At 35.1% G+C, this 12,141-nt stretch overlaps 1 protein-coding gene across 1 annotated transcript in view; it reads right to left on the bottom strand.

Moving 5' to 3' along the window:
* Positions 1–4,876: 4,876 nt before the first annotated feature.
* Positions 4,877–12,141, bottom strand: part of LOC149552074 (photosynthetic NDH subunit of subcomplex B 3, chloroplastic-like) — a 79,173-nt gene continuing 71,908 nt past the window's right edge. Inside the window, exon 6 of the mRNA XM_089789768.1 lies at positions 4,877–5,253. Coding sequence (XP_089645894.1) covers positions 5,206–5,253 — 48 coding nt within the window. The 3' untranslated portion in view covers positions 4,877–5,205. The remainder of the gene's footprint in view (positions 5,254–12,141) is intronic.

Genomic DNA, 12,141 nt, shown 5'->3' with positions numbered 1-12,141 from the left:
AAGTGTCATGCAATTTTAACTTGCTTGGGGCTTTGAATGTTACATTATTGATGATCTGTCAAGATTATGGTGATATATGTAATGGTTCAAAATAGATGTTTAACAATTGTCCATGATGGTCAATAGCTTTCCCCTCCTCAGGCATCCGCCTCTCGCTTGGCTATGTTGTCTTCCATTATAGAAAATTTTATGACAAGGACGCATGAGCCATGAATCAATCATTAATGCTTGTCAAGGCATATTACTCGAGCAAAATTGATCTATCTAAGTATCCACAACAAAAGACCGCTTGAAGCTATGTCTCTTGAGAGGGAGAACAATGATGATGACAGAGCAATCCTTCCATGTTTTGACAGGCAAAGATGTTCGGTGAGGATTATTAGTAAGTCCTAGTGTTCAAGGCAGAAGTTTTACATGTTTGATTGTTTAACTTCAGTGTATTGTAGATCGCACTAGTAGTCTCAAGTTGTGAAATTTGTCAACAAGTAAAAGAGAGTCTCAAGTTCGTTGGGGTTCTTTAGCTCCAGAAGCTATATATCTAAAGGCAAAGTGGATGTGTGCAACTATTTTCATAAGGCAAACTGTTGATCTTACACTAGTTTGGGATTCCTTAGAAGTGCATGCCTTATACATGGATGCATCATTTATCTTCTCAAAGGGATGGGTATTGACATGCATGACGTGAACACACATCAAGAGAGACTAAGACTACATAAAGATAAGTATTTTATTATAATTTTATAGTTGGTAATAGTGTTTTCTTCCAATATTCATTTTCTATATATGATAGATTGATTTACTAATATCTCCTTGTTCTAGGATTCAACAAGAAAAACATTGACAAGAGGATGTTGCTATAATCAAGAGAGAGATGCTCAGCCGCGGAGGGAGGTTGCATCTTCTTACTTATTGTTGTTATCAAAATATTTTTTGATTAAGAGGGAGTATTTATGGAATCCTTGATTTTATTGTACATGCTACTAATGTTTATTATTTTGAGAATTGTGTTGGAAAAGAGTTTCAATTGTGAGTTTATGCATGTGAAATTCTCTTATTTTGGAAATAAGCTAGATATGGTTAAATTTGAAACTTAAATGGAGCTTAGTTTTTTTTTTTTCTTGTGTGAATGAATATGATTATAAGAATCAACTATGATTAACTCTTTTTCTTTGGGAGTGATCATCATGTGGAGAGAATCCGTGATGGGAGTTGGATTTCATGTTGAGTAATTCTATAATAGTTCATGTGGAGAGAATCCATGATTAAAGGCTTAGTTGTAATTCTTACAAGTCTATCATGTTGATTGATTCCATGATTATGAGTAATTGTTTCAAGTCTATCATGTCGAGTGATTCCATGAGTAAATTGGTCTCTCAGTGTCAAGAGAATTTGGTTGTGTTTCTTGCAAGTTTTTCATGTTGAGTGATTCCGTGAAATTTTATAGGATCTATGTGATTAGATTTTATCATTGACATTTTGGTTGCAGCCTTGTGTGACTACTTAGCTAAAGATTTCTTTCTCATTAAGAGGGAGTGTTGGAGTTTGTAGCTACGATAGAAATCTCAATCTCTCGATGTTTATTCAGTTATAGTAACTTTCAGTTGAAAATGATGTTGACGATAATTGTAATATTACATATAAAGGCGTTTCATTTAACATGTGTTAAAGCATGGAAATTCAAAGAGTTGTATTTGTAATAAAGAGTTATGTTTAGGAAATTGAAGAGACATTCAGTTGGAATGTGAAGCATTGAGAGAAAGACAATGTACACTTGAATTCATATTATCAATAAAATGATCTTTTGTTGTATGGCTAGGTTTTTCCCTTCATTTTTGAAAGGTTTTCCAAGGATATCTTCTAGTTTTGATTATTTCTTTTATATTTTATTTATTGTTGTTTATCATCTTATTTTTTGTGCTCTTTCTCTAACAATGCTTATATAGGGGCATCTTCTATATGCCTTTGAGATAAGAGATAACACTCTAAAAAAGAGTTAAGAAAGACAATTATAAAGCATAGTGAATCTTTTGTAACAATGATAAGCCAAAAGCTCAGGTTGGGGCATAATGCATTTGGTTGTGGTTAAACAATGTCTAGACAACCACCTCGAGATTCATCAAGGATGACCAGCAAGGTCGAGATGAAGAGTGTGGGCTAATGATCAATGAGCAACAAGTTATCCCTGCATGATAAGAGAAAGAAATAACTAACTAATAAAATAATAATAAATATAAGCAATCTAACAAATTGAGTCAGCTCATGGTAGTCCAAAGTGTAGGACTTCTATATCAAGTCGAGCGGTGGGTGATCAGGTATATAGTGCCCATGAAAATCCTTGGCCAATGTAGGTTAGTCGCATGCTTGCTAGAGGCCAAGGTTGCTAGCAGTTGGTGGATAGGTCGATGGAAGGTATCCTTAGCCTAACTGGTTGCCTAGCCAACACTCTAAGACCAAGATGTTTAGTGGCAGGACAGTGGTGTCCAATCCTAATCCCGAGGTAGTGAGGATCTTTCTCAGTTGAAATTGTGTGGGGATACTTAAAAGGTCCGCAATTGGGAGGTTAAGCCCTTGGCAATGCTTCTCCTCTCCACCAGATGCCAAGACTTGCACAATACAAGGATATGATCTACATGCAAGATATCTTCTTTTATGGGGTACTTTACTTTTATGATCTCGCACTTACAGTTGATGTACATTTAGATAGTTAATATAGTTAAATCAATTACTCTTTTTCAATGGACTTGGATTTAGTTAATTTGTTATATTCATTGTGCTTTTTCATTTGAATATATGCATAGATGTTATAACTATTTCATGTGAAATTGAAATGTTTATAAGGTGGTCATTATAAATGTTCTCCATATGATTTTGAAATGTAATGTTTATTTTCTTTATATCTAATCGATTTAATAGGAATGGGAAAATATCCTATTATAGCCACCTAGTTTCACCGTCCCACTTTCCTCGTTCCAGAAACTCAAGATAACTTAGTCCCTATTCTTCCATTAGCTTTCATGCGCATTTCCCAAGGATTTTTTTGTCCTCTGATTTGAAATACTGGGAACCACCTTTTCCCCTTGAGGCTTAGAGGTTGTTTGTTTGGCTGAGTATTTTAATTTTTTCCTATATTTTTTACTTTAGGGTTTCACACACAAAAGATGAAGAGGGCTTACCACCCTAGGCTTAGAGTCATGGAATTGGAGAGCCTGCAAATTCTTAGTTATTTAGATTCCATGAAGTAATCTTCATTGGTATTGTTGTTCGTCCAAGCTTCCCTCCTTTGAAGTTCACAGAAGAGAGAATTCACCACTAACTCTTAATTTAATAAAAGAGAAGCTCCATTTCACCAATTTGGACAAGCTTTCCCTATTAGGTGCCTAAACATTCCCTCAATTTGAAATAGGCAGAATATGATGATAGCTGGGTTCTTTGTTATAATCATTTCAAACTAAACAGAAATGGTCAAATTATTAGCACACTACTATTCCAAGATATAAAATTTAAAAGCATGTTTATTTCTCCCAACTCTCTCATTGTAGTACAAACCTTAAACTATGTCCTACTTCCTACACTATTCATTGCTATTACTACTTTCATACACACCTTCCAAGAATTTCTTTGTTTTGCGATTTGCAATGGTGGAAAGTGTCTTTCACTTTTGGGCTTGTTGACACATTTCAGAGAGTAGTTGAGACACTAGAACAGTTTCTAAATGTAAATGTCAAAAGTTTTTTCAAACTGAAAGAGTTGGACTAAGAGAACCTAGTTCTGAGGCAATGCCAATGGTCATCTCTACTTTCATCATAAAACTGAGTCACCCCGCATCAGGTTACTAGACCAACAGCTTCACCACATTATTCATATCAATTTTAACCATAAGGATCATCAGATCCGATCAATAGGCGAGGAATATGATCATTTGTCAGGTGTCATCCTCTAATTTTGAGGTTGACAGTATTGCTTTGGAGAGATTAAACAGTACTGATTTGTTTGTCAAAACAGCGAATACCAAGTATATAGCATGGTCCACTGCTGAGCAAGCTGTTTAATCTTAAAGATGTTTACTTGTGCAGACATCATGATGTGTCTTATTCTGTTTGGCTGAGACATATTTCAGCCCGAATGCTGATTTTGATAAGAAGCATTGCTTGAGAATTAACTATGTTGTAGTTACTCACTGCAAACAAATAGTGTGGCATTGATTTTTTTTTTCTGACAGTCCTGGTCTTTTGTACAGGCATATGAACAGCTCTCAACAACATTTGGATGATTTGTTTGTATTTTAAATCCAATCTTTTCCATTGCTTGAATCTTTCCTACGTGAAACTTAATATTTTTCCTTATGGAATCGTACTGCATCAACAATGGTGGGAGTTTCAGTTGTTGCATATTTTTTTGCTCTTATCTTGTTTTTGATAATGCTCGGTAGCTTGTGCATAAATTATTTCAACATTTCCACCGATGTGCATAAGACTTCAATAAGTAATACCATGATCTTTTCCTTGATCAACTACTTGCAACATTTGTAATGTCTCATTCAGCTGAAACAATTTTTTGCTGCCTTTAGCAGGAACTTGAGCTGCAGCACAGTCCGGGTTAAATTTATTTTCTACAGTATTTCATCACTATTCTTGACTATAAGAGTGTTGAAATATTGTGACTTTTTTTAACCAAATAAATTTGCTTTATATAGAGAGTTTAAACACCATGGTAATGTTTTTTAAGTGATATATAGTTATTTCAAATTCAAAAAAAAAAATTAATATTCCATTCTCTACATAGGATCCTTGTTTAGAAAAACATATAAACAGGAAACATCCTTTAACTCAAATTTTCATGAAAATCTCTCACCATAAAATTGTAATAAAATTGCATATGGACAATTAACTCTGAGCAAATGATTTATTAAATTTATATGTCAATATGAATATGCCAGAAGTAATTTATTCATATAGAATAACTGTCTAGAATACTAAAATGCAAATTGTTATGATTAGTAAAATTATTATTTAATGAAACACTGGGTGGTTTGTTTATAACTTTATATTGAAAAAAGTGTCTTTGTGAATAGTTAAATGCCAATTGTAAGGCAGAGTAGTACTGGCCGCATGTGATACCTTTGGAGGTTGCTCTTACACTTCACTCATGAAGAGCATTAAGTCCAAGAGATGTTCTTCCATGCTAATAGATGAGAAAAGACTGTCTTTAAGCCCAATCAAACTGCTTGAATTCTGGCAGTCTTTGCACCACCACCTGCATATATAATATGAATTTATTAATACATCATGTGTAGCTTATTAAAATCATTATAATACTACACACATTTCCATAATCACCATTTTTCACTATGAATTAACTAAATCATTTTATTTGAAAATGATTAGAAAAAATAAAAGAACTTGAGAACAAATGATATTCCCATTCGGAGATCAATATAGACATGGCTCAATACACACCCTTAAACGGCAACAAAAAGAAATTATATTGAAGGAAGGAATAAATCAATGAAACTAATAATTTGTGGAATTCTTAGGGAGTTGAAATAAAAAATAAAAGTAAGAATGGTAAAATCTGAGGTTTTACCTTCAAAATATGTTGACCATTTCTGAGATGATATGGAAGTTTCTTAGATGCTTTTTCCATCATGAACATATCAGTATAGCTTTCACACTGTAAGCATACTCTAACAGCTAAAAATTATTTTAAATTAATTTGGATTCTTATCAAGATTTTCTATGCTGATCAATGCATACATAGTATTTGCATACTTTAGTTTGGAGAATCGTTCATTTTGTTAGTCCAGGTGGCAGGATCACTCTTATGGTCCATATCATGACTCGAAATCAAACAAAACTGTCTTGTAACAGAAGTCTGCATCACAAAACATCCAATTTGGCGAAAATGTCATAAATGTAGTGTGAATACCTCCATGTGAATCCCACTCCCAATAGTTTGTCAAGAACATGAAACAGTAGAAGATTAACAAATATTCCTTCAACAACTCTTTTCTTTGATTCGTCTTAGGAATTGCATGATGTGTATTCTATGACTGATAGAGAATTCAACGTCCTATTGTCTTGCTCTCATATTTTATTTCAGTTTCCACATATACTTTAGGGAAATGTGTATTGGAAATATGCAATAATACAAAACTAAACTACACTAGTCTTTTCTGGACTTTGTATGGATGAATCACATCATTCTGAATAATGTTCAGTTTTCCTTTATAGTTATACTATACGTTGACCACTGATCTGAGATATCTTATTGTGGCTTTGAATCTCAATTGTATTCACCCTGCATCAGTGGTTCATTAAATCTGTCCCTTGAGCTATTTGTAATTATCCCCTTTTTTTTAATTCTTAGTGGCTACCTGGCTATAGAAGTCTAAATAGAAGTTGAAAAACTTGTCAAAAATCATGTCTTTGTTAAGATGTTTAGTTGTTCACCTACTAAATGGGTTATCTCTGCCAAATGTTTCATTTATTTTCATTGGTTGACCAGTTTACCAGTTTCTAAAAATCTATAGACCAGTTGGGCTGGTAATAAAATAATCCTCCAATGAACCGCAAGCATACATTCATCTGCGCAACTGCACCTACTATGTAAGTATTTGTGGTGATAGGATAATGTGTATGCTTCTGACTGGGCCATGCTGTAACTAGTTCCAAATAAGTAGGTACATTTAGAGAAGTATAGTGGGTTACTTTTCAATAGAAAACTGAAGGCCATAGAAAGCATTCAGCTGGCTTCTATATATCTATAGATAGCTGATGGGCCCATTTAAGAGTCGTCAGATCCTCACCAGTGACCTTTTTGGAGAATATAGCTGACCCCTGATAACTGGTTGTGACAAATGGTTGTCTGTAATTGGGTTCTATAGATCAGTGAATCATCTAAATGAGTGCTTTACCTTTTTTAGATCTAGCACAATCATCGACCGTGGAGAAAAATAGATAAAATCCATTGATTATAAGTAAATTTGGAACATATTTAGCACTGAGATCAAAAGGTCCACTATGATGGCACATTTATGACGTAGATAAATCTATGGATTGGTAAATCATTGGTGAGCACTTCTAATAATCCATAGATTTACCATAACTTTTGATCTCAAAGGCAAAAGTTGTGGAGCATTGATTACAGTCTATGCTCGATTGAAATAGTACTTGACACATTATGATTGACTCCTTGGAAATCAGCAATTTTCTTTGTTGTTTGTACAAACAGGCTTTAATGCATTAAGATATGCTGATGAATGCCAAATGGCATCCAATGTTATCACTTATCACTAGAGATGAACCACTGAGGCAACTTGTCAAAAGCATGCTCAGACCATGGATTCTTTATGCAGCATGTTCAAATCTTGTAAACTTTGGTAAATCCATAGATATCTGGCAGGTCCCCTTAAGTAGTCCTTAGAAGTTCTGAAGCAGTTTATCTTGACATGGAAAATGGTTCTGCATGTCACTTTCTGAGCTTCTATAAATCAGAAAATTGAAGTGGTACACATTTTATTAGTTCATAGATTTGCCACAACTGTTGATCTCAAAAGGGAATGAATCTAAACAATTGATCGATAATGAATTTGAAACTAGATACTTAACAAGGCCGTGAAATATTAATTTAAGGCATGATTAATATGGATTTTACAAAATGTTCTAAGCTTTGGAACTTGAGAAAAGTCATTTATTTCTTGAATCAATTTGTATTCCTGCAAATTTCAAAAGTTTCCTGAGTAAGTTCAAACACCCTCATTTGCAATTGTATTACTTTGAAAGAATTGAATGAACAAAATACCCTAGGAATTTGTAAGATTTAATTGAGTTCATAAGAAAAAAATTGTTGCTCTAGAGGGGTTTAGTTATATCATTTTAGATGCCCTGTTGTAAACATGTAGAAGATTAGTGTTTGTTTATTAGGAGGATACCTTTTATCAATCCCTAAGTCATTATTAGTGACTTCAATTAATCTTTTGTCTAGAGTCACTTTAATAGTTAATTAATTATTTAATATTACCTTTTGAATAAGCATTAGGCAATAACAAAATTTAATCAAATTTAGTTCCCCTTTTGATATATTTTAGCATTGGGAATTATTTAACATTTTATTTCGCAGACCGGTCAAAGTTGGGACATCTCAAAAAGTGGAGTTGCCATGTTTGGTTTCCCACCACATAAGAGGAAGTGCCTTTTACCCACTAAATAAGTGGATGCTTGTAATTAGACTCCGTTAAATAAGCATGGAGTTCTTGTTTTCATCGTACTAAACACTTTACAGAATAAGGGTGAAGTGTATATCAGTTTAGGTGCATTCCACTCCATTGAAGAAGTGGAGCTGGTTGGTTTACTGCCCAATTCATTTACTTTTCAGTTTTCTTATTAATTAGTCCTCGAAATCATATGCTCTCACCTTTCCCATCTCAAGAACTGGGTAATCGATCAGAAAGTGCAAAGGATGTTGCTTTGCATTTTACTTTCAGTTCATGAAAATTTTCAAAATAACTTAGCAACGATTTTGCAATAGAGATATGAAAATGATGAAGGCATAGAGGATGTTTGAATGAAAGCTTGTGTGGAGATTTTTATTAGGACAGGTGACATTAACCTTGCAATCCTATATCACTATCATTTCTCCATGATCCATAATTGGGTTATTGGACACCTAGGGTCAAATGATGAAAATATTTAATATTTTTTTACCTATGTTAAATTTTAATTGGGTTTAGAGAGGGGGATCTACTCATTGGTGGTGGTTTCGAAGCATGTTTAGGTGCCATGTGAAGGCCATGTGATCATTTATTATTTTCTACTATATTTATAGGATTTCTAGGAAATGGGGCATATGGTTTTGTAGTTGGTTTTTGCCTCTTGCTTGAGATGCCATAGTGGTATTCTCATCTGTGCAGTTCTATATATTGGATACTTGTAATGCGAGAAAAAAAAGTTGTTTTCTAGGTTTTCGAAGCAATGAAGTGTTGTCAAAATTCTGAGAGAGAATTTGTATTGTTGTAAGCTCATTGAATATTAATACAAGCTTTGGTCTCTTTGGATGTATGTTACCTGACAATGTGTACCTGCCCAAAATGTAAAGACCCTTCCTTGTCTAGAACTAAGATGCTAAAGAAAGCGACCTTGATATTTTATATTTTATAGTTTTCTGATTTTTTTGTGATTTAGGAAGATATGTGAATGAATGCAAATTAAAAAAAAGCATAGGAAACTAAAGACTTAAATCCATTTATTCTCAAGCCAATAGTGGCATGTTGTGATGGTTAAGTTGTTGAGTTGTTATCCTTGCCATCAAGGTTCAAATCTAATGGGGATGAGGTCCCCCGTTTGTGGCCTCACTAGATCATAGCTCCAGGTCAAAGCGTTTACCCCTCTTTAATTTTATTTTTTTATTTTTTTTTATTTTTTTATTTTTTTTAAATCCATTTATTCTCAAGAGAGGCAATTAAAATGCATTACATTTTCATGTCCAAGCAATTGGAAATGTGTTAAGAACCTGAATTTTATTTGGCTGAACCTTGGCCGGCATCACCACTTGATACTATCACCCCTCAATGTGCCAATTCGACCCCAATATGCAAGGTGCAGCTGATGAAACCAGTTAAACTTATGTAGACGCAGGTCACCGAGTTCAAACCGGCCTACTAACAATCAAAATATACCCTGTCAAATGCACCACGTGTTTCCAGACTAGCCGTGGCCCTCCAATTCTCTAACGCAGCTTTCAATCTGCCTTGTGATTTTCTTAGGCACAAATCTCAAAGGGCTTAGGGATAGACGTCTAGCCTTAAGTTGGTTGCAGAATGAAGTTTGAATGCGCCACGTCCCCTGCTGGGAGCTAACAGCAGCCCTGACTCCCAATTCAATCCCAATATTGTAGTCTCCAAGTGTAAAAGACTCATTTGAATCCGATCTCAAAATTAGACAACTCCATCAATTCAATTCTGCAAGATACAGTATGGAACACTACGAGAATGTGTAATATGTTATACCACAGCAACAATTGCAAGAAATACTAGGAAGAATGCTTAGGAAAACTCCTCAGAAACCCTCAGCCAGAAATTCAAGGGAAAATATAATATTTGTGATATCTCACATTCTCCCAAAAAGCCATATTTATAATCGAATATGAGCCAATTAGCTTAACCCACACACCTTTCACTTTTAAGCAAATTTTATAATATAAAGTCTTGACACTTTATAAGATAAAGCACAATATAATTAAGTATGCATTAAATGTTCATTAAATTCCAACATACTTCAAAATAAATATAACTCCATCAAAAATCCAATGTGAGATCAAGTACCTAAATGCTAGACGATCACCCAGCCTGAACTGCTCAACCCAAAAATAGTAATTGGCCAAAAGTGACTAAAAATAGTAAGTCCAAAAATAGCAATTTCTCAACAAAGACCCCCAAATCCAAACATCATCTCAGGAGGGTTGCAATGATGAGCTAACAAAAACCCTACTCCAACAACCTGCTAAATCAGGGCTATTACCAGCCTCCCTATTACCATCCTACCTCCCCAAGATTGCTTGTCCCCAAGCAATTGCAATCTGGGGTGCTGTAGAATATCCTCAGGCTCCCAGGTAGCATCCTCATCCGATAAGTCCTGCCACTTAACCAAAAACTCATGGATGGTCCTCCGTCGCAATTGCCTCTCTTTGGTATCAATAATCGCCTCCAGAATCAACTCCAATCTCCTTTCATCATCTAATGGAGGCAATATAGGAGATGGTACCACATGTCGACCCAAAGCCCTTTTGAGGTGTGAAACATGAAATACATTATGAACCCTGCTATCATCAGGAAAATGCAACTCATTAGCCACCTCACCAATTCGCCGCACAATATGCAAAAGGAATATAATATTGCAACTTAAGTTTCTCTGCACCAATCTTTTTGATAGAAGACTGTCGATATGGCTGCAACATCAGGTAAACCATGTCACCCACCTGAAAAGTTTGAGATGTTCTCCTCTGATCAACATACTGCTTTTGCTGATTTTGAGCTCTTTGTATGTTGTCTCTCAAAGACCTCACTACATCCTAGCTATCTTGTAACAATCTCTTGCACTAGGCACTCTACTGTTGCCACATAGAAAATCCATAAAACTAGGTGGATCATATCCATATAAAGCCCTAAAGGGTGACATCTGAGTGGTCATGTTTAGAGTAGAATTGTAACAATACTCACATAAGTGAATCCACTTCACCCAATCCTTCTACTAAGGAGAAACATAGTTTCACAGATATCCCTTAACCCACTTGTTCACAATTTCAGTCTAACCATCCGTCTACGGGTGATAACTAGTGCTAGGAGTCAACCTAGTCCCACATAATCTAAAAATCTCCTGCCAAAAATGACTCATAAATCTGCTACCATGGTCACTCACGATGTTTTGGGTAGACCATGCAACCCGAAAATCTCCTTGAAAAATAACTCAACTAACTGCATAGCTCAATAACTATAGTAGTGATAGGAAAAAAATGACCATACTTTGTGAGTCTGTCAACTACTACATATATACAATCCCGTCTTTGAGCTTTGGGCAAGCCCATAATAAAACCCATGGAAATCCCTCCTACTTCCTCTCTGGGATAGGAAGCGACTGTAATAAAACTGCAGGATACGTGTGTTCCTATTTGTTCTGCTGACAAATAGAACACTCTCGAACATAGCGATGAACATCAACCTTTAACCCTTTCCATGTGAATCTTTCTCAAACCTGTCTATATGTCTTGAAAAACCCCAGGTGACCACCCATAAGAGAATCATGGAATGCTCGTAGGATAATCCCATGCACATCTGACTCCAGAATCAAATATATCCTTCCCTTGTGGATAATCAATTCACCTAAAAGTGAATATCTATCATCCTGAATGCTACCATCCAAAATACCTAAAGCCCATTGATCCTTGGCGTATTCAGCTATATTTAAATGCCTCCAATCCTTTGAAATCTCAGTAACTACGCAGAGATGAGGCTTCCTCAAAAAAGCATCTACAACAACATTTTGAATCCCCTTGATATAGGCGATATCAAAATCGTAGGAATTTAGCTTGTTGACCCACTTCTGTTGCCTCTAATTTAGATCCCTCTGTCCAAGGAAATGCCTCAAGCTA

The sequence above is a fragment of the Cupressus sempervirens genome, chromosome 6 (assembly GCF_028749045.1).
Source record: "Cupressus sempervirens isolate cs-2001-9-10 chromosome 6, ASM2874904v1, whole genome shotgun sequence".
In the NCBI taxonomy this organism is placed as follows: domain Eukaryota; kingdom Viridiplantae; phylum Streptophyta; class Pinopsida; order Cupressales; family Cupressaceae; genus Cupressus; species Cupressus sempervirens.
Note: the sequence above shows the minus strand (reverse complement) of the source record. Positions and strands in the feature narration are given on the sequence as shown.